Genomic DNA, 26,425 nt, shown 5'->3' with positions numbered 1-26,425 from the left:
GTTGTTTATTTCTACCTTCAATAAGCATAGCTTTTAAGTCATCTTTGAGGATGAGAAATACATTGTCAAAGACAAAGAGATGGACTATGCACTCAAGCTGTCCAACACCCTATACAAGGGTTTATTCTTGTTAAACACTTATGACAAACAATCTCATGATGCTTTGATAGTCACTAGTCTTACGCCCGCTATGCAAAATATAGAGCTTTGGCATGCCCGCTATGAACATATGAGCTTTGGGAGTTTAATGACCTTCAAAGGTGTTATATGGTAGATGCATTGCCTCCAGTAGTGAAGACTCTACCACCTCATGCATGCGAGGGATGTATTTTGGGCAAGGTACATAGGTTTGCCTTCAAAAAGGATGGTGCATTGCGTGCTGTCCCAAAAATGCAGCTTATTCACTTTGATGTTTGTGGTTCCATGAGGACACATGCACTTAGGGGTCATCTTTACTTGGATGGTGCATTGCATGCTGTCCCAAAAACGCATCATATTCACTCTAATGTTTGTGGTCCCATGAGAACACATGCACTTGGGGATTATCTTTACTTTGTTACATTTATCAATAACTACTCACGGTATACATAGGTGTATGGGCTGAAGGCCAAAGCTTATGTATTCATGCATTTTAAACATCTTGTTGTAAAATCTTGAGGCTAAAACTGGTTTAAAAGTGCAAACACTTCGTACGGATAGAGAAGGGAAGTACATGTCTCGTACATTTGAGACATATTTGTTGATCGTAGCACTACGCATTAAGCCACTATTAGAATGACTCCTTAGCAAAATGGAGTTGCTAAAAGGAAGAATCGCACTCTCATGGGAATGACTCGCTGTATGTTGAAAAGCAAGGGGCTACCACATAAATTTTGGTTAGAAGGACTTCAATTTGCAAATCATGTATTGAATCGTGCACCCACAAAGGCCTTGAAGACAATCGCACCATTTGAAGCTTAGCATGGCAAGAAACCCAAAGTTGACAACTTTCAAGTGTTTGGTAGCATAGCCTACACACATGTTCCGAAAGAGCTTCGTGGAAAGCTTGCAAGGACTACCACATGTATGACCCACGAACGAAAAAGGTTTTTGTCAGAAGAGATGTCATATTCGCTAAAAATGCAACATTTTCACATGCCCAAGAGATGTCATATTTGCTAAAAATGCAACATTTTCACATGTCCAATTTCAAATGCTAGTCATCCATGGCACGTCTTTGAGGGCCTTTAACCACTTTCTTGTTGGTTGATCTACTAATTTCTTTGGAAGGTCTTACACCCATTCTTTCTGACAGTCAAAGTGCTCTTGCAGTGGCACGAAATCCTGTGTTTCATGCTCGCACAAAACATAGTTAGGTACATTACCATTATGTCAAAGAGAGATGCTATGCAACAGAAATCAGTTTGATGTATGCCCCTACACAAGAGAATGTTGCAAACATTTTCACCAAAGCCCTTCCTCGTGAGAAGTTTGAGGCTTTTCAAAAGTCATTGAACTTGCTACCCTTTGGTGATTGATCTTCTTGCACTTCTACCACATTGGCACTACAAGGGGGTGTTAGAATTTGCCAATTCTATGGGCAATGCCCAATGTTTTAGTTAGTTGGTTTGTAGTATAAACGCAACTACATTAATAAGTTGTATTGTTACCGCTTCTAAAGTTAGTTCTAGAGCTAAATTGACTCTAGATGAGTTAGAAATAGATCTAACTTACTAAAGACCTATTGTACTTTCATTCTATTATTCTAGTACGTCTTTTGAGTGTGGAATTGGTGCCCACTCTTACTCATTGTCTTGTGTTGTCTTGTGTTCACTCTCTCTCTCTCTTCCTCCATTTCCAACATGTTTGTTGTACTGAGCATTGTACTTATTTATTCATCATTATATATTCACCTTCAATGTTCATTGTCTCTGAGTTACCCTAACCCTTTTGCATTTTTTTATCAATATGTCCTTTGTTGTACGATTGTGTTTGTAATCTATATTCGAGTATTTCTTTACAAGGTCCCTTGTAAGTACTACAAGACGCAGAGAGAAACTCTCCATTGAGCTTGTATAGAAGTCTTCATGAAGAAGGCAACAAAGCTACCACGTAGGAAATGTCAGGCTATGTATGGATAAGCCATACAAGAGATCTGACTAAATACCAATAGTGGGTAGCATTTGGTAGGGGATCCAAAGGTGAAGTAGCAATAACAAATAACTAGAAGTTTCCATGTGGAGAGCAGTGGCACCTTGAGCTTAGTTGTGATCAGTAGAGCATTATAAATCCCCAACAGATATAGCTAGGATCTTTGAGCTGATTTGGAAATGTGAATGCCAGTAAAAGAGTTGAAAGAAAAACTCATATTACAAGAAAGCATTGAACATGACTGGACTTTGGAGTCTTGATTTGATTGCAACAAATTATTCATCAAGAAACCCATTTTCATGTACAGACTACTGACCCTGTATATAACCACAAGATGCAAGAGAGCTTTGAAAATTTCCCGGTATATATCAGTTGGAAAAAACCAACCCTTCAAGTGCATAACCACAACACACAGAAGTAGAGCTTTGACCAAAAAAAAAACAACTTAACAACAGCAGAAAAGGAAACAAAAAAAACATTACAAAGATGAGAAAGTCCCTTACATGGAGGTCTGCTTGGGCTCGAATAACGACTCACCCAGGACGGAGCTTCAGGAAACCCAGCACGTTCACCAAATTTCATCAATGCCATTGTTGCTTTTTTTTCAAACCCTTGTGAAAGCAAGCTATTTGAGGTCCCCGATGCCCCTATATAGTTGGTTGTAAAATGACTTGAGTGTCTTGCATCAGATCCTCTCTCCATTCCTGTTGGAAAGCCTTGCCCTCCAGGAGCTTCAGGTTTATCAGCATCTTCCCCTCCACAGATAAGCATTTTATAGCCAGTTTTATGCAGGATCAGAAATCGCAGGCAAGCCCTGAGAGAGCACCAGAAACTTATAAGAACATACAGCAAATTAAAAACATTTTCAAATCCCCATCCAAGAAATGAGAACAAGATAAAAGGAAACAAGTACTTGATTGCTTCCACTGCTGATAGTACATTCCATTTCTTCTCTTGACCTCTGTAATGTTCTGCTACAACTTCAATCCAGACTTCCAGCTCCTTAATTATAGATAAGAAGAAGGGCAACCGAACAAATGCTTGCTGATCTGCTGCTTTTGATGTCCTTAATATGGGATGCAAACGTGGGTCTGTTTCAATTATGTGCTGATTCACCACTGCCATGAGGCCTAGGACTGCTGCGACTGAAGAGCAAAAATAACTTCTGATAAATGCCAGAATAGTTAGCTACTAAAATGCATATTACAGTTTAAAAGGAGTTGTTATTCCACAGACGTACACCAATCACAATGGCTGCTAAATTACCTTTCCTGAATGGAAGCCTAGGGGATGTGAAACTGCAAGTACCATCTCTATCTCTATGCTTGGTGATTCACCACAAAATGCAAGCAAGAAAATGCAGAGCAACAATAGCTCAAAAATCTGTATGAAAGACTTTATAATTATCTCTACGTTACCAACTTCAAGTAAAGGTGCACTGATACAGAGCATCACGTGTAATTTTTTAAACATTTTAGCTTATCACTATGATATATGTCCATACTGTAAAGATTTTACCAGATTCAGCACCGATTTCAGAGCTTGAAAATCGTTCAGGTAAAAGCCAAGTCAAAGTCTGCAGATCAAGATACATGGGTGAAAAATGCTAGCAGCAAAAGACATGATAACGTAATTGATAATCAACTCGTTAACAAGATTAAGCACTCAGGTTTTCATTTTCCTCAACTAGAATTTGCATTTTTCCTTATAAACTCTATACAGTACATCTTCTAGCACATCTCAATCCCTAGAATTCACATGCTATTTAGATTATGCAAGCAGTTCTTTTCTTACCATCCTAACCAAAGAAAAAAGGGAAACCGCCTGTGCTACCTTCCAGACTGTTTTATCTTGTTGTGCAGGTCACGCCGTCGTTCCTCCTATCAAATGCAGGTGCCGTTACCTGATACGTGGTCATTCCATGCCAGATTGCTGCATATTGCAGTCGTTCAATGCTGTGCAGCTGATCACCACCCAATAGCAGATTTTCATGCAGTTATGACATTGACAAGTGGCTTGTTCCAATATTGATTCAAGAACAACACACTTATCCTGTTATTTATGCCATCTCAATGACTCCTCCAAAACCCACATCCCATACCTAGAGTGATAAAGTCCATGTGGCTTTACACTCAAGACTACACTTGGCTTGCTCATTCATTCATTTATTAGTACTTCATTTCATTCTTCTCAGCACAGTCACAGGGAATGGCCACTTTTGGGACTACCGTCCCCCTCCCCTAACCCAATTCCCATCCCCATGTCTATTCCATGTCATTATATAGTCAAAGGAAATGGCAATTCATGGCCATCCCCCATCCCCATTCTTGTCTTTTGTGACTAGGCTTCTAAGCTTTTGTTTGTTAGTCATGTTGTTTGTACATTTTGCACACTGTGTTAGCTCTAGTATTCTCACTTGAGTGTCAGATCCTCAAACGACACATGGTATCAGAGCATGGTGCTCATGTCTTGAGTAGCATAAACATTTGAGCTTTTAGGAGCAAACAAACTAACACTTAACATCTTGTCTTTCCTCTATCATGGAGGACAAGTCACAATCCTTGGCATAATTGGAGTGGCCATCTCAATCAAGGAAACCAAATGGCAAGGATGGCCAACTCTTAACTAGGGGAGGATATAACACAGTCAAAACTATTGGTGGCATGTTTGTATGTTCCTATCCGTATGTTAGGAGTACATCCTTTCTTTGTTGCTCCTACTAAAGTGCAAATATTGGCTGTAAGTTACCAAGAAACCTAGGCCCATACTAAAATGAAGGCTACAATAGCAAACCAAATGTACTTGTTGTTTCTCAAAGTTTACATTATGCTTCATATGAGACTGCCTTACACTCCATCCCAATATCAAATACCAACACTGTAATTCACATCAAGCTTCTATTGCATTCCCTAAAGTCAATTTAGGTTTAGGTCCCACGTCTAGGTTCTATGGTAGATATTAGGTTACCTCTACCTTCTATCTACCCTCATGTGAGTATCACCCTATCCTACAGTGCTTCATCCCTAGAAACTCTACCCATGCACTATGCATCTTCCATGTGTCCTCAAGTGAGTAACACTTTTTTGGGAATCCCACTCATGCAAATTGCATCACAGTGCTAAGAAGCTTCATGCTCTTTGGACACTTAAGTTGGGACACTTGGGTTATGCACACCTGTGGCTTACATGTGAGATTAAGTTCAATGTGTGTTATGGTGATGTTTATCCTAGCTTGAGCAATGGAGGACATTGGTAGAAGCAATTGAGGATAGGTGCCAGAGGGGTGTCTAAATCAAATCTTGGTCAAGGAGCAAGGGTGATTTGATGAAATTGTTAAAGTCTCAATTTGGCTCCCTTAATGACATTGTCACTATTTTAGGTTGGACACTAATATTGGTCACTATTTCAGGGCTGAAAATCATAAATTCCTCTCCCTCCGATTGATTCTCTCTCATCTTGGTTGGATGCAAGTGTAAGAAACTAGGAAGAGTTATATTTTTAGTATGTTTGAGAAATAATGCCATGTCACACTGACATAGGTATCAAGATATAAGAGACTTGTAAATTTTTCACTATTTAGTAACACTCTCTCCAACTTCTCCAAGCTTTCATCGCTTCTCTCACCTCTTTTCTCACATTCTAGTATTTCTCTCTCCTCTTTTCTCCTTCTTCTACACTCCTCTCTCCTCTCTAGACTCCTTGACAAGTGGTATCAAAGCTTTGGTCTTTGGTCCCATTTAGTCACAGACTAACCAAGATTTTTCCATTCAAATAGTCAATCCAAGGTCACAGTATAGATGGTACAACTCTTGAAGGAGATTAGTACAAAGATGCAAGTCATCATCAAGATATAGGCCCTTTTGAAAGGTATTTTGGTAAAGGAAGAGGTTATTGGAGTTAGTCATGGCTTAAGTCTTAGTTACTTTTTGGAAAAGGCTTTCTCTCTCTTCTTCCTACAAGCTTTCTTCCAAGCTCTCATGGTGGATAGTCACTGAATCTTACTTCTTCCTCAGTGGAAGCATTCTCTCTCCCTGAAACCTTGGGACAAGCATCCCTTAAAGCTTGCTCAATACATTGGTAACACTTGTGACCATCAATAGCCATAGTTAGAGCTCTTTTTACTGCTTGAAATTTGCGGCGCATTTTGTGCTGGCTTGTCTACAATTTCAGCTCCATCTCCAACACAAATCATCAATTATGGTACTTGTCAAGGCCTCTAGCAATCATTCACTACCTATTGCTCAAGGATTTGGCCCTTCTTCTTCTTCAACCTTTGAAGCTCCTTCTCTCTGAAAACCCTAAATCGTTGCATGGCAACCATAGCCAACAGCTTGAAGCTCTCATCTTCTTCAACATTTATCATTCTCTAGCATTAACACTTCTTTATAGTGATTCTCCTCCTGAATGCAAGATTGTGGACATTGAAGAAGATTTAAGCATCAAAGGGCATTATGGTCCAACATTTTGGGGGTTTCATACTTCAAGCTCAAATTTTTGTCAATGAGCTTTTGAAAGGGCTGAAGACTCTTCTATTGCAAGGCTTTTACAATCTACAAGCATTGGAAAGGACCAATCAATGGACATTGAAGCTATGGAGCATTCTGGAGCAATTTAGGGCTTTCATTCCAGCTTGATGGCTAAAGTTTGATTCATATTGATTCGTCAATCTTCTTCAATCTTTGAAAGAGGTAATCCACTTATCTAATCTTTAAAATCTCTCTTAATCCAAGAGTTGAAGCTCTATTGCATCATAATTCAAAGAGAGATACCCCTTTTAGATTTTAAAAACCTTGCTGGTCAATTCTCAGTATTAAATTCAAATCAGAGAGAGACGTAATCTTTTTTATCAATTCTCAACATTAAATGCAGTTGGATTGCAATCATATCTCTATTTTCTCATGCCTTCATTGAATAACCCTGATTTATGCTTGGATCTTTATTGGCCCAAAAATATATGGTCAAGGGTAAGCTAATGCAATCAATGAGTCATGGAATTGTAGCAGTAAGACCCTCATCCCATGATTTCCCATCTTCCATTTAAATCTTCTTTTTCCAATTGATCCTTGCACTTCATTAAAGGCTAGAAGCTTCATTTCCAAAAATACATATCATCCCTAGTTTCTTAAATTAGTATGCTCTTGTCATATGGAATATTCCCACAGAGGAAAGAGGTAGATGTCAAGGGAGATAGTGAGACAAAAGAGAGGTGACCCACCCTCACTATCGAAAATCCCAAAGGTGTGCAACCAACTGACCCGAGGAGAGCTTTGCCCACCTCTCGATGATTTGGAGCTCCTATAAGGAGCCTCTTGTCAAAAATAATAAGTATGCTCTGATACCATGTCAAAATATGCAACGGTGCAGAGAGATAGTAGGGTTTGCGAGGAGTAATTGTGTATATGGTAAACACTAAGAGAGAAGAGAAACTCAAAAACACAAGAAGAACATGGTGATGATGCACTAAATCATGCTATGAGAAGAAAAGCTGATACAGTGAAGCAAAAGCTCAAAAGATAGCTGTACAGTCCTATCTCAATCAGGCGGTAGCACTTGTGGGAAATCTGCACAGTGAAGGGAGTGAAACGCAATCCTCTAGGCAATGGGCTATCGAAGTGATCACTAGAAGGTGAAAGACAATTGTCAAGGGAGCAGACTGCAGTCCTCTAATGCCGTCGAAGATGTTAAAGATGGTCACTAGTTATCGAGGGAGCGAACCGCAATCCTTTGATGCCCGAGAGTGACTTAGGCAGCAAAACGCAAATCCTAAGTGTCGAAGCTATCAAACACAAGGAGAGCAGCCCAAATGCTGACGCTGAGTAAATAATGATGATGCCACAAAATGGAAGATAAGCGGGGCTGCAAAAACGCAAGTTCCTATAACCTCTATAATAGACGAGTGACACCATGTGATGGAGGAGAAGCCGGGCAGCAAAAACGCAAGTTCCAGCAGCCCCTATGATAGACGAGTGATGCCAGGTGATGGAGGGGCCAAGCTACAAAAATGGAGGTCCCAATAGCCCCTATGATAGACAAATGACAAAACCATTGGCACTCGATAATGTAGACAGCCCCACAGGCTAGGATGTTGCGCTAAGCTAGAGATATTGACACCAAGCAAGGAGAAGATCTCCACACTGAAAAACGCAAGTGAAGGTGGCACCTGATGGAAAAGGGTGCTAATGCAAAGCAAATGATGGTGACACCAATTGGAAGATGCTCCACAAGCAAGGCCTAATGATGGAATAAGGCACCTACAGCAGAAAAGGAAGGGTGAAGTCAGCCACAAGCCATGCACCGCAATGTCCTCCTGAAGGGGTGTGAGGACATTGGAAGGGGTTGGTGAAGGGAAGGGTATCTGAAGACAGAGAAAGAGGGTTGAAGAATGATTGAAGAGAGTAGTGACCAAGAAGGTAGTCGAGAATGACTGAAGGGAGTGATCAATGAAGAATGAAGTGACTGCCTATTTATAGGCATAAGCTGTCTAGGATGGCGCACCACTAAGTGGGCGCTCATCATAGCGGCCAGAAACGTCAGAAACGTTTAGAAACGAAACGTCAAAAACATGTTTCATAAGTTTCTTTCAGGAGGGGGTAAAATAAGAAACACGGGTTTTTTTATATAGGGATGTTTAATAGTTTTGACTAGGGAAAGAGGTTCTAAACCTCTATGGAACTCTCTCTTAAACAAAGAATGGCCAATTGAGCTTGAGTGATAATAGAGTCAATTGAGAATAATACATTACATATCTATGATCCATTATTAACTTGTCACTTCTATCAAAGTTAGTCTTTGAAGAAGCTATACTATGGTTTAGAGCTACACATTATGATTCCTACATATCATACAAAGAAAATTGAAATTAACATGTAAATAATAGCCTATCTAATCAGTCTCTCGTCCAAAATCTTGAGCCCTCACGAGTCATTACACATCATCATCATCATGTTTAACATTGCCCAATAGTTTTTGTCCAAAAAACCATGTTTTGGGTTCCAACTCAACAAAAAAAAAAAACCACGTTCTTTACTCTCAGAAATGTTTCGTACTTTAAGAAATGTTTCATAAGTTTCAAATTCAAAAAAACACATTCCTTAGTTGCTATGGCGCTCATTGAAAAAGTGGTCAAAATGTAGACACCAGCCCTTTTTGGGACTATCCGTGCGAAACCCTAAATGAAGTGTATAAACTAGAGAAGTGGTTTCTCAACACTTCTCATACTGCTTTATTCCTCGCATAGGTATCGTGAGTGGAGCATTGAAGATTCAAGCTGAAGCGCAAAAAACATGGTGTTTACTAATCAGCCTACAAGGTTTAAATGTTATTTTGACCTTCAAGAACAGGTTGCAAGAGTTTACAGGTGAAACAAGGCACTATAGGCTATTTTGGGGGTGACTATCATTCATTTACAAGTGTTGCAAGATGTTACAGGGCATATAGAAGCTTATTACACGTCATTGCAAGTTGCTCTCAACCCCACAAGTCATACAGAGGTTGTTACAAAGGTTGTTACAGAGTTTGGATACCTTACTTTGGACCTGCAGATGGTTAGAATACTAAAACATGGCATTTATATTTTGCAAGACAGTTCTGTACAGCCACAAAACAATATTCCTCAAAATATTCTATCATGATTCTAACAGAGTCTTCAATAGCTCATCTCAAAGAGCTCATCCTTGGCTCCAATTTGAATTAGAAAGTAGCATACCGGAGTCAAAAGTTATAGCCATTTTTCTAACACGTGATCTATTTGGACAGTGTTGTTGAGCTAAAAATGCATTAGCCTGACTTAAAGAGCCCCAAAGCATGCTTAATTAGTGAAGAAACCTTCTTATTTTAAAAAGAAACACACTCCCAGAGAGTTACTGTGTCCCACATGCAAAACTCAAATTTGGGTGCCCCAAACTTTCTATAAATATTAAATAGGCATACAATCCACCACTCTCCCTCAATCTCGTTCTTGCAAGTTTCAGGATCCGTATATCTACTACCCACACCCCTTCGCGGAGGATATCATTTGCAGCTGTTTATAGCAGAGCGACTATTGCTGATCACTCTCCATTCAGAAAACAATCTCGTTTTTGCAGATTTCAGGTATTTTAGCTTGTTGCCCACACCCCGGACGCAGAGGACATCGCGGTCCAAGCTGGCCATTGCTGCCTAGAACAGTTTGGCGCGTGTTTCCAGCCTATCACACACTGTTCAGAGCTAATTTCAGCATATTGACTGCTGCTACTGTTTTTTTCCTGCGTTTTTAGTCTTCCTCTCACCTACTTTCTATGTTTTTAGTCTTTCTCCTGCAAGCTATCCTGCCTGTGTTTTTAGTCTTTCTCTCTCCTGTTGCTTGCGTTTTTAGTCTTTCTCTCTCTTGCAGGCTGTGCTGCCTACGTTTTTAGTCTTTCTCTCTCCTCACCTGCGTTTTTCTACTAGTTGCAATCTCTTACTACTGGTCATATCCTCCTCCCACTGGCAGCTCACTTCCAACCATTCCACTACCCTCCCACCCCTTGAGGCGAACATTGCGGTTCGTGCTTCACACTGCCCTCACACCCCTTGAGGCGGACATTACGGTTCGTGGTTCATGGCGGCTGACCTCTTCCTTCTTCAGTAAGGCACACTGGTATCCATGGCTTCTTTACCAACAAATGACCAAACTACTGGGTGCTCCTACTGTGGCATCACCGGACACACCACCGATGCTTGCCGACTTCGACCTTTGCTCCCCATTCCCCCGGAGTATATGCATCTTCCACTAGACACTCCTTGTGCCACCTCTCCTTTCTGGGCCACAGAGATCATTCTACATCGGCTATCAGAGTACTATGCTCAAGGCAATAAGACGCATCCGATGTGCACTAAGTCCTTTCGAGCACATGGAGGATCGATTGGTGCTACGACCTCCTGGAGATCGCCGCAATGCCAACTATAGTCTTCTCCCACTTATTTTTAGGTACTATGGCTTCCACGACCTATGAATCTACAGTCTGCTCCATCGAGAGACAGTGATTGTTTGATACTGTCTCCTCGTCAATCCGCTCCTTCGAGAGACAGTGGTTGCTCAACTCCTTCCTCTTCTTCGGCTACCCAGTCCGCTCCACTAAGAGATAGCGACTGTTGCCCACCTCTTGCTCATTCTGAACCCCACCGTTCCCCACCCTCGACTACTCAGGTTCGAGAGGCTACCTCTGAGAGCTCTTCGGCACCCCAAATACCTTCTTCAGCACGATCGACGGCACTTCCTTCGTCATTAGACATTTCAGAGTCTGTGATCCATGAGTTTTTGGATTCCCTATCTACTTCAGAGGACGATGTTATTTCTTTGCCCTCAGAGGGGAAATCTACTTCTTCTTCAACTTCAACGGGGACCCCTCCATCTCCCACCTCAGAGGGGGAACCTACTCCACATGAAGTTCTTCACCCATTCTCTACTTTCTTGGGGTGGCTGTCTTTGACCAGTCATCTCTTCTACTAATACCCAGGATCTTCAGGTACCACCTAGATCGGGACCTCAAAGGTTCAGCCGCGACTTGGCGACGAGGCCTTCGTATTCCTTCCAACATGGATGCACGGAGCTAGTGGCTTCTCTCCCGAGGTTGTGTTTCAGGTTCTCCAGTTCACTCTGTCTATTGGTCTTTACTGCAGGTTTCCTTTCCGGTGGAAATCTTGGATCTGAGGAACCCTCTACATCTTCTTCCTCCTCTTCTCTTCTTGCCTTTGACACTTGGTTAGCATGGAGCCACCTCCTGAGATCGAGTACACGCATATCCTTATGGTTCTCGGCACCACACAAAGTCTGACATTCCTCCTATACATTGCATGTTTTCATCATCTTTGTACTAGGGCGCTTGGGCAAGTGAACAATTTCCCCACAAGGGACACTGTCCAAGTGGCACCTGCTGCATAAGCATTGCATCTCCACCTCACTCTTCTCTTGTTCCCTTTTTTGGCCCTGAGAGGGGGTGTTAAGAAACCCTTCACCTGCAGTTTGCATTTTTGCATTTTTGCATTTTGCATTTAGGGTTTGCAGCCCCAAAAAGGGGCGCCATTCTAGACTAATTGTGCCTATTTATAGGCCACTCTCTCATTCATTCCTTATGGCTGATTTATTCAATCCGTCACCTCCTCTCCAGCCTCTCCACTACCCTCACACCCCTTCAGGAGGACATTGCAGTTCGTGGTTCATGGCTGTCTTCATCATCTTTCTTGTGCTACGGCACCCTTATTCCCTTGTATCACATTCACTCAATGATTCAAAACTTCATCATTCCATTCATCAGAGTTTCTTCTCTCTTCTCTTCTCTTCTCCATGTTTGCTGAGTTCACTCGTGTTCCTCCCCGCAAACCCTACAGGGTTGCACTCATACGTCGAACGGATAGGTTCGTATCATACGAACCGTACAATACGTATCCGTACTATTTCGTACGAGATTTTAACCATGTTTTGGCCACGTATCCTGCGGGACAAGGCGAGCTATCCAGGGAGTTTCCGCGTGAAACGAGCTGGGGAAAAAGGTGTAAACTGGGCACGATTGATCATTTGTGACACACACACGTCACACGTCACACACTTGCAAGTCTCGACTCTCTCCTCAGCCCTCCCTCTTGTCTCCAAGACTCCAAGGCTGCATCAAGCTCCCATCCCCTCCAAGCTCCCTCTTCCTCTCTCCTCTTCCCCTCTTCTCTTGAGTCTTCCTCCCATCCTCTCCCTTTTCAAAGTTTGTTCTTCTTCCAACTTTCCAAGTTTCCCCGATCCCCTCCCTCTTCAAGGCTCAAGCATCATCTCACTCTCTCCTCTTCCCCCCATCCCCTCCCTCTTCAAGCATCACCGCCGATCGGAGTGACAAGTCTCAACTCTCTCCTCTTCATCGGGCCTCTGGCCTCGCCTCGGCACCATGACACGCAAGAAGCATGAGGCCTTCAACTTGCACGCCATCCATGTGGAGAGGGACACAAAGAAGTCCAACTCCCACAATTGGATATGCAAGTATTCCAAAAAGAGCTACACAAGTGGTGCAACCCCGCTTCTCCAATATCTTTCCAAGACGGGGGGGCAAGTCGCTCCGTGCAAGTCGATCCCTCAACACATTGCGGACGAGATTCTCGCCAAGATGAGAGGGGGATCCACTAAAGGAGAAGGTAGCGGATCGGCGGCGGCGGCATCTACACCTATGCCTACTCATGAGGAAGCCTCAAATGTAGGCCTATCTTCGACCGATATAGATGAGGCCTCCACCATTGGTGGTGCCAACTCCACATCCGCTTCGGGCTCCAACATTGGCAAAAGGCAAAGGTTAGAGGCTCATGCGGTACCGGAGAGGCAATCCTCTCTCTCTCAAGCTCCCGGTCATACACGTGGATCAGTTGCCTTTCTTAGAGAAAGGCATCGACAAGCCGATGTAGAGAAGGAGAGGATTGATAAAGCCCTTGATCCTATTCGGGTCACATGGACAAAATATGGTTGCTCCATTCTCACCGATGGATGGAGTGACCGTAAGAAACGGGGTATCATCAACATACTCGTTTCATGTACACTTTGCACATATTTTTTGCGGGCCGTTGACACCGGCAAGAGGGGAAGAAAAATGACCGCCCCATTCATCTACCGCCACATTCGGCAAGCTATCATTGAGATACACATTGTCTTTTTAAAGTTGCTTTCATTATTCATGAATCATAATTAGAATTTTCAAGTCATGATTCATGATTCATCTCTCCCCGAAGCTTTTATAATTTGTGCCATGTATGATGTGCTTGTAGGTGGGACCGTTGAATGTGGTGCAAGTTGTTACCGACAATGCATCCAATTATCAGCGCATGGACCGTTTGCTTGAGGCCGAGTTTCCTTCGATCGTGTGGACTCCATGTGCAAGTCATTGTTTAGACTTGCTCATGGAGGACATTGGGAAGCTAAAATGGGTAAAGAGGGTGGTACACAAGGCTACATCTGTTGTCACCTTCTTTACAGTGAAGGTGAAGGTGTTTGCGATGTATCACCAGCATAGCAAACTTAAGTTGAAGAAGTCTTTTTCAACTCGGTTTGCTTATATGTGGTTATTGTTGGAGCGGCTTTATGAGGCGCAGTCCGCCCTACGCCAAACAGTGGTGTCCACTCTATGAAATGAGTGGGATGAGCATGAGACAGAGGAGGCGAAAGCCATGCAACGGTTGTGCCTTGATGAGCAGTTTTGGCATAAAGTCTATGCCATTGTGATTGCCGTGACTCCCTTTTATAGGGTGTTGCGTATGAATAGTTGCGAGGGGTCCACCATGGGCCTTCTCGTTCACTTCTTCAGAGCAGCATTGGTGAAAATACGGGCTTGCACGATGATCACAGATTCTCAGTGTGCATACATAATAGAGATAGCAGAGAGGAGATGGGCATGGATGCATAGGCCCATCCATGGTTTTGCAGTATTGGTGCATCCGACCTACAAGTTGCCGGTGATCATGGATCACAGAGAGCTCCGGTCAGATCAGCTTGCATATTTGACTCGTATGGTTCCCATAGATGACCACAACACAGTCCTAGAGAAGCTTGGATGCTATACAGATCAGAGAGGACATGTGGCACTTTCTTCTCTCACTTGTTGGAGAAGGGAGTCACTTGTAAACCCTCTATTTTGGTGGCAAAATTTTGGATATGCATTGGAGACTCTTCAGCCCTTGGCCATGAGAGTCCTTGCGCAGGATTGCTCTTCGGGTGCATGTGAGAGAAACTGGAGTGTCTATTCTCTCATTCACACGAAGATTCGCAATCATCTTAGCACACAACAGTTAGAGCGGCTAGTCTATTGCCGCACTAACTTGCGCATGATGAAGGCCATGATGAATATGGGTAGTCCAAAGCAGGTAAACACCTAACCATAAAATGATAAGTCAAGTTTAATTTTTAAATTTGTTGGTTTCAACTTGTTACTTTATAGTATTATACTCAACAATTTAGTATTATAATCTATTATCTTATGTGTGCATTGTGTAGGCAAATGTTGATACATTCAAGTTGACGGGCGACACTCTTGCGAGTGTACTTCAGGAGGTCGATGAGGAGGAGGAGCAGATCTTTGCAGAGCTCTATAGAGAGCTCATAGCAGCAAACACCCATGACACTCGTAGTCAGGGTGCTCCTGGGCGAGGAGTTCAAGTTGCCAGCAAGGGCATGGTCATTCGACGCCCTCCGAGATCGACGAGGGGTGGTTCAGGTGGTTTGCAGACATATGAGGCGGGGCTATAGTAGCTCTCGTTCAGTTCCTGATGATAACATTCCCCCCTTGCCTACAGTTAGACCGTCATTGCCTAGGGAGCCATCATTTGATGATGATGGTAACCTTATTAGTGAGGATGAGTATGAGAGTGCCTCATCATTAGATGACAAGGAGTCATCTTCAAACTCTCTTGATGAGCACGATGATGATGATGATGATGATGATAGTGATGCCTCATGAGTCATCCTAGCCTCTAGGCCTCAGCTCTCTGGAGTCTCACCTTTTTGTATCTACTTAGTACTATCACTAATGATTGTATCCAGTTTCACTCATTGATGATTGTATGATGTATCCAGTACATTGTACCGTTGCCCGCATGTTTGCTGCTCGCATATGATTGCGAGGGCTTTTTACCTCATGTATTCAACATATTTTGTAATGGCACTGCTAGTTTCACTTTAAACATGTGTTCTATTATTTATAGTTTTAAAAAAAATTAAGTTATTTTTTTTTTACTAATATCATACCGTACCTTATAAAATCTTAAGGTACCATTTAGTACCGTATTTTATCGTACTGTACCGTATCGTACCTTTTCGTACCTAACAACTATGACCCTACTATCTCACGCTGGTACGTCATCTTTTGACACTCTTACTAGCAATCTGCTGGTTTACCTTTTGTCCAACTGCACACACCCTTCTAGAGGCTGCATTTACAGTTTGGAGCTCCCACCTTGGCATTCTCTCCTTCCCAAGCTACATTTACTATTTGTGGCTGCTGCCCTGACTTTCTCTCTCCTCTATCTCCTACGTTTGCATCCAACACCTATCGCCCAATTTTTCTTTCTCCTTAGGTACCAAGTACCTACACTTTTAGTCTTTGTCTCTCCTGTGGCTGCATTTGCTAGTGTTTAATGCACAGGGGCTACCTTGCTACGATTCAGAATCCATTCGGAGTATGACACTCTCTCCAGCTCATAACCTCTACCTTGATCCCAAAGATACGAGAGTTCAAGGCTCAGTATTCACTGCATAGTGTGTTTGTTGCATGAGCATCGTATATTCATTATTCATTGTATTCACTATCTCTAACTTACCCTAACCCTAACCCTAACTCTAACTATGTTTTGTGTTTATCAGTATGTGCTTTGTCGTACAATTGCTTTTGTGTTTCCTACATTTAGAACATTTCTTCACATGGTATCAGAGCTAGGTACTCTCTGAGAAACCTTGGTCTTTGATCGGAAAGCTCATCCGCAAAAGCAAGAATAACAAAAGGGCCACATGACTTTGAACACATTCACAACACCGCTCCAATCTCCACACCCAAACATGGACAAAAATGATCAGGAGTGGGCCGCCCAACTTGCTTCGGCCCGATCTAGCATGGGCGGAGAACTATGGGACTACCATGGAGTCCATAGACCATATCAGATTTTTGCTACTAACTATGGTCTCATCCTTATGCATAGAGCTCAATAGGAGGTTGAAGATAAGTCTAAGTTTTCTGTTTTAGATTCAGTGCACAGAACTAATGATCTTGCACGACCTTCTGAATCTCCATTGCTGCGGACTATCCATCCACAAGTGGAACCTAGCTCAAATTACACATCACTTCAACACTACATATTTTCTCTAATGCTAGGTATAAACCCTATTAGTTCAGATTCTTTTTTTTTCGTAAATATTAGTTCAGATTCTATGTCAACTCATTATGTATTTTGTGTTGGATCGGGGGATGCTCGTCAAGAAGGGACTCTTCATAGCAACCTTTGGTTTCTCAGTAATGAGGAAGACGAATATTTCTTTATGAACTCAAAACTAGGTAAGAAACTGAAAGAAGAACTTAGTATTCCATCCCTTTCTTTTTCTTCAAATGATTTTATTTCTCATGGTCAATTTGGAGTAGGTGCATCTTCATCTAATGCATTTAATGGACAAAAGAAACCAACGATGTTTCCCACAAAAACATCCATCACAAATCCATTTGGGCTCGCACCCATCCCTCCCTCATCTTTTGTTGCTCCTTCCCTTCCGCTTCTATTAAGTGCACCACATTATCCATCACACACACCAGGGGGTTTTGCACATTTAGGCACAACCTTTGGGACCTCTATATACCCATCTCCAGGTGGTGTAAATGTGACGGAGGCTCGACCTCCCACACACACACTTCCGAGTTTTCCCTCTGGGAGTGCATCCCAAACATACTCAAGTTTGAATCGTTTGGTGCCGCAATTCGCCTCTATGCCATTACCTAGTGGACCATCCAGTCATTACATTGTGCCCCATCCGACATTTAGACAGGGCTATTGTGTCCCAATGCCTTCAACTACACCTACGGTATCATATGGACCTATGACCATTTTGGTACCTCCGCAGCAATCGGCACTCATTGATATCAGTAGCCTAGTTCTACCTGTCCACCTTTACCTCCTCCTTATCCTCCACCACCGCCACTATCTTATCCTCCATCTTATCCCATCTATCCATCCTTCTAAACACCTCATGGTTCTAGCTCCTCATCCACCATGCATGCTTTTAATGACAATACTCGTTTCAACGGATCAAACTACATCACTTGGTCAAATTTAATGAGGCATGTCTTAAAACTCTCAGAACCTATGGGATTTAGTGCTAGGGTTGAAACCCCAACCTCATCGTGCACTTATTTCATACGAGGTCGTTTGCTCATGGAAAGCTTGTAATGCCTCCGCTATTGTCGAGCTTATGCAGGGCTTATTACCTGAGTTTAACTCTCAGCTTCAGCATTTCGACTTAGCATTCGAGCGTTGGGCACACTTGACTGACCACAATGCAGCATGAGATAGGATCTGTCACATCAATTTGGATCATGAGCCCCAAAACTTCAAAATCACAAACAAGGACGACTTGAAAGTCAAGTTGGCTGAGTATCAATGTCTCCTTGTTGAGTTCTCAACCACTAGGACTCCTAAGTCCTCTGACGATCAAGTTACCCTATTCCTTGACAAACTGCCAAAAAAATGTTTCTATTTTATACAACAGATGATTTCACAACCTCAGATGCCCGCGTTTGATGAGTTTGAGTGTTAATTGTTGCATTATGTACGGTTGTTCGATCAATTTCATAACACATCCTCCATTGAGGAGGCCCTAGTTGCATCTTCTAAGAGGGGGTAACAGGGCAAGGGCAAATAAAACTCGAATCAAAATCAAAATCGAACCAAGGCTAGTGTATCCCAAGGCACCACTCAATCTTCTCTTAAACCAAGATGGCAGAATGTACCTAAGAAAAATAGGTATTGTCAACACTGTCAAAGGCTAACCATTATGACCACAAGTGTCGATCTAAAGCAAGAGGTGCACAACCAAAATCCAAGAATCAAACCCCCACACCCCAATCGAGTAACCCCCAGCAAGAAAAGCAAGGTGGTGGCAACCCTCAACAAGAATAATGTCGAGGCGAAACCCACACTACCACCAATCACTCGTCACATCGATGAACTACTCAACTCCAAAAGGTTTGTCTAACTGGTTTGTAGAGACCGTCACTTTAATGTCACATTCAATGTTTGTGACCTTAATGTCACATTCAATGTTTGTGACCTTAATGTCACATTAAATATCACTTTAATGTCACATTAATGTCACATGACCTTTAATGTCACATTCAATGTTTGTGACCTTAATGTCACATTAAATATCACTTTAATGTCACAGATCCACAACATCTCTTTAGAGACATCGGATGCGAGTCTTGTTCACATCTCCAAGTTACCTCCTGATGAGGTGCCTATAGAGGCCCACTCGTCACAGCTAAGTACCTCAACGCCTATTTGACTTGTAAACAATAGAGCTACCCATCACATGACTCCTATAGTAGACATTTTATTTCTCAAGCCCCTGTAGCTAGAAGTGTTCACATAGGAAACGACTCCTCTGTCAAGATCCACGCCTATGGTCACGTCAATTTTCCCACTAACCAAGGTTCAGATTTCGCTTCGCTGGATGATGTCTATCATGTCTCCCAACTTGGCTTGAACTTGTTGTCCATTCAACAATTTTGCCGATTGGGACAAGTAGTTTTCTTCACTGCAACCACAATCGAAGTCCTAGACTCTCAAACCGATTTAATGATTGCTCAAGGCAAGGCACAACCTAATGGCTTTTACCACATGATACACTTTCTTACTGAGCTGATTGCCAAGGATTTGAAGTTTCATTGCTTCCAGGCCTTACTCACCACATGGGAGCCCATGGACTCTAATCATCTTTGGCATTTTCCCTTAGGACATCTTGGCTACAACTCTCTTAATGCTATCATGTCAAGTGATGGTTGAGGGCCTTCCATGCCTAAAACTATCACGAGAGGTCTATAAAGCTTGCCAACTAGATAAGCAACATCATATACCCTTTTCTCAACAGTGAAACACTCGTACTGTTGAACCCCTTAGGCTAATTCATATAGATCTTTATGATCCCACATCCATTGTTGCCTTGAATGGCACACTGTACTTTTTTCTTTAAGTGATGATTTCTCTCGATACATGTGGGTGTACTTTCTAAAGCACAAGTCAGATGCTTTCACTTATTTTAGTGCTTGGGTGTTGCTAGTCCATAACTAGACTGGTCATTGTGTGGGTACTATGAGGAGTGATTCTGGTGGTAAGTTTACCTCCCACGAGTTTTCTAAGTTTCTACAAGAGCAGGACATTGCACGCCAACTCACCTCTACCAACTCCCCTACACAAAATGGAGTCAAAAAGCATAGAAATCGAAGAGTCATGAATATGGCACACTCTATGTTGTTGGCAACAAAGCTCCCTGAGCGTCTTTGGGTTGAGGCTGTTAATACTACTGTATACATCCTTAACCCATGTCTGACTACAATTGTCCCTTAAAAGACTCCGTACAAGGCATTTTTTGGCTCTCGGCTTGTTATTTCTCACTTCAAAGTTTTCGGTAGTCATGCTTATACACACATTCCTGATGACAAGATAGGAATGCTCACCCCTCGAGTAGATCTCTAGATATTTGTGGGTTATTCTTCCCAAATGAAAGCCTATCGTTTGTTCGATCCTCGAACAAATAAGATGATCGGTAGAAGGAATGTCGTCTTTGATGAGAGGGACATAGTGCAGTGCTCTATACTGAATTCTTCGTTCCCACCTCTACTCACATCATTTGAGATCATACCTACTAAGCCGGGTCTACTATCCACTCCTAACCTTCCTACAAACACTTCAGCTTCCAAGCCTCCTCCACGAGACACATTACCTCGCTAGTACGAGTAGACCATGTGAGATTCGGAGATCCTTCCACCAAATTACACTCCCAAGGGCCTTAGCAAGTCTGCTTGGCTTGCCCCTCAAGCTTCATATGCCTCGTTTTTTACGGTTGATTACATTGCACATTCTAAGCCGAACAGTTGGCGGGAGCCTCTCCACCGCCCTTTGTGGCGTGAGGCTGTGAAGAAGAAATTGGTTACTATTGATCGAAATGGAACTTGGACATTGATGCATCATCCTCATTATAAGCCGGTCATCGAAACAAAGTGGATTTTTAGGACCAAGCTAAAGGCTGATAGTACTTTAGACAAATACAAGGCTCACCTTGTAGTGCAAGGTTTAAGGCAAAGCACGACATTGACTATGAAGAAACCTTCACATCTTCTACTCACTTAACATCATTTCACATGTTGGTTGTGCTCGCCGCTCACCACGGTTAGCCGATCTATCAAATGGACATTAAAAGTACATTTCTAGACGGTTATCCGAATGAGGAAGTCTATGTAGAGCAGCCTCTCGGCTCTTCTTTTGTTCATCAGACTAATAAGATATTTTGCTTATAAAAAGCTCTTTATGGGCTAAAGCAAGCACCGAGGTCTTAGTACCACATGATGGATGAGTTCTTATGGACTCATGGATACCATTCTACGCCCTATGATCCAAATCTATATGTATGCACCACTAGCGTGGGGGTCAACTATATCCTACTGTACGTTGATGATATATTACTTATTAGCTCAGATTCTACAACTATCACAAAAATTAAGCCATAACTTTGCTCTACATTTGAGATGACAGACTTCAGATTATTGTCTTATTTCTTGGAGATGCAGATTGTTAAATCCAAGGAAAGTATCTTTCTGTCACAGCAAAAGTACGCCCTACAGCTCGTGGAACAATATTGCACTGATCAAACACGGCCCATGGCCACACCTCTCAATCCCACAATCCATCTGCACAAGGATACCTCGGGTCAGCCTTTTGATGCTCATACCTATCGTTCTATTGTAGGAAAATTACTCTAGTTGATTCATACTAAGCCAAATCTTGCACACTTAGTTTGCTTAGTCACTATTTTAATGTACCTAGAATGTCTCATTGGATTGCTTGTCTTCGTGTATTAAGATATTTAAGGTGTACCTATAATTATGAACTTATAGTCATGGTTTATGTTTACAAGGGTACACTGATTCTGACTGGCATGCTCACACAGGAGTGTCAGCGATCCGCACGTAGAACACTAGGATACTTTTTACTCTCCCTAAGAGAGGTTTTTTCCCCCAATCACAATATTCTTCATCTATGTATTTATGTTACACAGTTTGGTCACTTACTGCACATTACACACATTTATGTGTGAATGCACTTTAAGTCACTTACACAACCCTAAAGTCTAAGGATTGTACTTTATACTTTGGTACCTCACTTTTTCAATCAATCTTGTGTCGAGTTGTGACCGCACTTGTTCATCTTCACCACCAAGTGATATCAAAGCAACCTCGACCACTCTGCAACCAGCCACCACCCTGCAATCTGCCGCCATCTTAGTCCTCTGCCAGCTCAACACAAGCTTTGCCAGCTTGCTCAATTCAAGCCTCGCCCCTAGTTCTGGGCCATATCGAAATGATGGGATATGGACTATCATTTGCAAGTTTAGCAAACAAGCGCATTTCATTCCGGTGAGAAAGAAAATAAAGGCTGATCATACGGCACGATTGTTTTTGCAGCACATCTTCAAGTATCTTGGTATGCCGGAGTCAATCATTAGTGATCAAGACCCCACGATGACCTGTTTATTTTGGAAAGGCTTGTTTGAGAATATGGGTACCACGCTGAAATTCTCATCCTCCTTCCATCCGTAGACAAATGGTCAATCTGAGGAAGTAAATTCCACAATGTTAAATCTTTTGAGGTGCTATGTTTCAGACCACAAGACACAGTGGGAGCAATATTTGCCCTTGGTTGAGTTTGCTTAAAACAACACAATGCATAGTTCTACGAGCAAAGCTCCATTTGACGTGGTTGAGGGTGGCAAGAAGATACCACCTATTTTGCAAACTAAGGATAAGATCTTTGAGGCTGATCGTTACGTGGAAAACTTGGATGTAGCCTATACAAAGATAAAATATGCACTTCAAAGATCACGACAAAAGCAAAAGAGGGCAACTAATCGCCACAAACGTGCTTTGCAGTTTCTAGAGGGTGATTATGTATTGCTGCATTTTGGAAAGGCAGGGCTGAAAAAGGTGAAAGGAAGAGAAAGATTGTATCCGAAGTTGAGTATGAGATACTATGGGCCCTTCCAGGTGTTGGAGAAGATCAACGATGTAGCATATCCGCTGAAATTATCTCCACATTGGCAAATACACGATGCCTTTCATGTCAATTTGTTGAGGCCTTTTCATGGTGATGTGCCAAAGGATATGTCTGCTGAAATTCAACTAAGGTTGAGGAGTTGAATGAGATTTTGGCACATAAGGAAAGAAAGGTCAAAGGTAAAGTTTCCAAGAGATACTTGGTGAAATTTCAGAATTTTTCACCAATGGATGGAAGAGGATAACTTGGCAAACCATCCTCAGTTGTTGTAGCTTTACCTAGATGCCTTTCAGTTAGAGCCCGACTTTAGTTTGGGGCTGCATCAGGTTCAGCAGAGCAAGGGTCCGGAGTATTGCCTGATGCTCAAGGGGGAGGTAGCACTTCCACTCCTCCAATTATGGACAGCTCTCGTATGTAGTGGATCTCGAATGTATTCAGCATGCATCCAAGATATTGCGCTAACAGTATGTTTGCCATGAGGTCACTACTTAGTGTACTAGTCACTGTGAGATGTATGCAGATGAGTATGAGTTTTACCCAAGCATTGAAACTCTACTTTTGCATCAGCTTATGACCAATTTGGCATGAATTTTGCCTCAATTTTGAGCCAAAATTTGTGATCAGTTTCAGCTCAGTTTTTTATCAGCTTGAGAGTCGTTTATGGTCACTTTTTGGCTCAATTTTGCATCAGTTTTTGCATTGGTTGCTGGTCAGTTTTTGAAATGAGTTTGTGATCAATTTGGAGTCACATTTACAACAGTTTGTGATTAGTTCTCAAATCAGCAAGTGATCAGTTTATAATCAAATTATGCTCAGTTTTCAATGGTTTACATCTGGTTCCATTGACAACAATATATGTTATGATGCCATTGATGTTTTAGCCATGGTTTATGCTTGGTTATGCTATGCTATGGTTTTGTTATGCCAGATAAGTTAAGCTCATGAGAAATAGACATGTCACATGATAATCTAGCAATGTTTTTGACATTCTTTGTGAGTCTTATGGTATGTTATGCTTGGCTGGTAATTTTCAGCATGTGTAGGGCATGTGGAATGGTTGAGCAACAGTGCACAATGTTGTGTTAACTATAATACCTTGTGGAAATTCCAATCCACTATTTTGCTTTCAATGCATTTGACAATGCAATCGTGGACGATTGCAAGGATTTTAAGGGAAAGGGCTATCATGAGGACATGTATTTTCGAAACCTCACTTAACATGTGGATTAATTTTTAATCACATGGTTAAGTAAATGTTCCACATGTGAGGTGTAACTAGGGTTAGAGTAAATTTACAAGCCTGGGACCAGAGGAAATCACGGGATGTCAAAGGCAAAAGTTGCTATAAGTTATGCCGCACAAGTACTTGGCAGTATTTGACACTAGTTGTTGGTCTAGGTCATTCATTTGGCCATTAGTGTCAATTGGTGACACTAAAGAAGTAACATTTAATGGTACCTAGCACCAGTCTGATGGTCAAAGATGGCGCAGAGACAATTGAGAATGGAAGTTGCCTAGCCAATTTAATTATTTGCCAGCCAAATTATTTTTCCTTACATTGAAATAAATATTATATTAATTTTCAGTATTTAAAGACTGAAATTTAATATTTAATTATGGATAATGCTAGAAAAACCATTTGGAAAGGCTGCTACTTGTCAAAAATGCCCGTGCAAGACTAAAAAACGTCTTTAGAGGCTAAAGAGAAACATTTTTAGTGTATTCAGCCTACAAGAGAGAAGGAGAAAATGTTGTTGCTCTGATTTGCAGCCATTGGAGGACCTTCTAAGGCAACCAGGGGCAGGAGAAGACCAATCAACAACAGGTGACGGCATCTACAGGCTATTGAGACAGGGCAGCAGCAGTAAATGACTGATTTTCTTCAGATCTTTGCATCTACAAGCTGTTGAGACAAGGCAACAGCAATAAATGACAAATTTTCTTCAGTTCTTCGCAAAGAAAAGTCTGAATTTTCTCTCCTCAACATTCTCTCTGATCTCCCTACCTTTCTACAGCCTTGCTCCAAAGATTGCAGCATTGAGATCACCAGAGGCTGAGAAATTTCAGATTTCTTTGTTGTAAACCCTAATCTGCAACAAGTAAAAATTAGGATTTAACAACAGCCTCGGGAAGCGTTCAAAAAATTGAAAGCTTCAAGACTTGGATTCAATAGGGCTGAAGCTATTTTTAGCCTATTCAAGTGGAGGGACCAGCAAATAATTGAATTTGGGGCATTTTCCATCTCCATCAAAGCGGGTAAGGCCAATTGATTGCCTGAATCAAGGGGCAAATCAGATTAAAGACTTGCTGGTCATTTTGAATATCAAGGGGAGCTGGAATACCAAAAGGGATTGGGAGAATCCCATTGTACATCAACTTCTTCTTCAATTAAGATAAATAAATACCGAAATGGACGCCAGTTTTAGGGCCATAAGGGTGTCTAATGTGCAAGATTATAAGGTAAAGTGTACTTTTCAGTTTTTTGAATTTGTTAATTGCTGTAAATAGTACTTAATCAAGTTATTTACCACCCTATCCGAGGAGGAAGGTTGGTTATAGGTAAAGGTTTCAGAAGGTATTTGGTGAAGTTTCAGAATTATTCACCAATGGATACCAAATGGATGGAGGAAGATGACTTGGTAGACCATCCTCAGTTGTTGCAACTTTATCCTGATGCTTTCCTATTAGAGCCAACTTTAGTTCGAGCTCAATCAGATTCAGCAGAGCAGAGGTCCAGAGTATTACCTGATGCTTGTGAGGAAGCTAGCACCTTTGCTCCTCAGTAATGAACAACTCTAGAAGTAGTGGATCTTGAATCTATTCAGCATACATTCAGGATACTACAGCTGGACAGTATCTTTGCTAGGAGATCGGTATTCAGTGTACTAGTCACTAGGTTTGGTATGCAAATCGGTATGGTTTTCACTACAGCTCTGAAACTGTACATTTGCATCTATTATGCTCGGTGTGTAATTGGTTATGCTTGGGCTGATTATCGAAGGTTGGTTTTCAGCATATGATCATTAATATTCACTAGTATTCAGCTGGTTTTGTGGACAGCAACATGTCTTATGATGCCATTGATGTTTCAGCCATGGTTTATGCTTAGTTTTCGCTATACTATGGTTTGGTCTTGCCAGATGAGTTGAGCTCATGCGAAATGGACATGTCACATTATAATTTGGCAATGTTTTTGAGATTCTTTGTAAATCTTATGTTATGTTATGTTGGCTGGCAATTTTCAGCATATGTTGGGCATATGGAATGGTTGAACAACACTGCGCAATGTTGCGTTGACTATGATGCCCTATGGAAATTCCAGTGCAGTACTTTGCCTTTGATGGATTTGGTAGTGCAATCGAGGACAATTGCAAGGAATTTAAGGAAGAGGACTGTCATGAGGACATGTTTTTTTGAAACCTCACTTAGCATGTGGATTAATTTTTAATCACATGATTAACTAAATGTTGCACACGTGAGATGCAACTGCGATTAGAGTAAATTTACGA

General features: G+C 41.9%; 2 protein-coding genes across 4 annotated transcripts in view; one reads left to right on the top strand and one right to left on the bottom strand.

Moving 5' to 3' along the window:
* The window catches only part of SSE1 (shrunken seed protein (SSE1)), a 122,856-nt gene that overhangs the window by 76,569 nt on the left and 19,862 nt on the right, over positions 1–26,425 (bottom strand). For 2 of the 3 annotated variants that reach the window (XM_087678061.1, XM_087678060.1), the window contains exons 2-4: positions 3,649–3,706; positions 3,044–3,275; positions 2,634–2,944 (exon numbers count right to left, since the gene is read on the bottom strand). In XM_087678061.1, the coding sequence (XP_087534187.1) occupies positions 2,634–2,944; positions 3,044–3,275; positions 3,649–3,706 (601 nt within the window). Of the gene's footprint in view, positions 1–2,633; positions 2,945–3,043; positions 3,296–3,648; positions 3,707–26,425 lie in introns of those variants that run through there. The other variant, XM_087678062.1, reaches the window with a different exon arrangement.
* On the top strand, positions 13,905–15,357 carry LOC148036051 (uncharacterized). The gene is made up of 2 exons (XM_087678799.1): positions 13,905–14,975; positions 15,106–15,357. Exons 1-2 carry the CDS (start codon positions 14,283–14,285, stop codon positions 15,355–15,357), a joined length of 945 nt encoding a protein of 314 aa, XP_087534925.1. The 5' UTR covers positions 13,905–14,282.

The sequence above is a fragment of the Lygodium microphyllum genome, chromosome 5 (genome assembly GCF_053477565.2).
Source record: "Lygodium microphyllum isolate KBCC chromosome 5, Lygodium_microphyllum_v1.1.10, whole genome shotgun sequence".
Classification (NCBI taxonomy): Eukaryota; Viridiplantae; Streptophyta; class Polypodiopsida; order Schizaeales; family Lygodiaceae; genus Lygodium; species Lygodium microphyllum.
The sequence above is the reverse complement of the archived record's forward strand: the minus strand, read 5'-3'. Positions and strand labels throughout refer to the sequence as shown.

Coding starts and splice junctions, on each gene's coding strand:
- LOC148036051 (XM_087678799.1), top strand. CDS start 14,283: ATGCAACGGTTGTGCCTTGATGAGCAGTTTTGGCATAAAGTCTATGCC. Junction 14,976..15,105: donor ATATGGGTAGTCCAAAGCAG/GTAAACACCTAA, acceptor TGCATTGTGTAG/GCAAATGTTGATACATTCAA.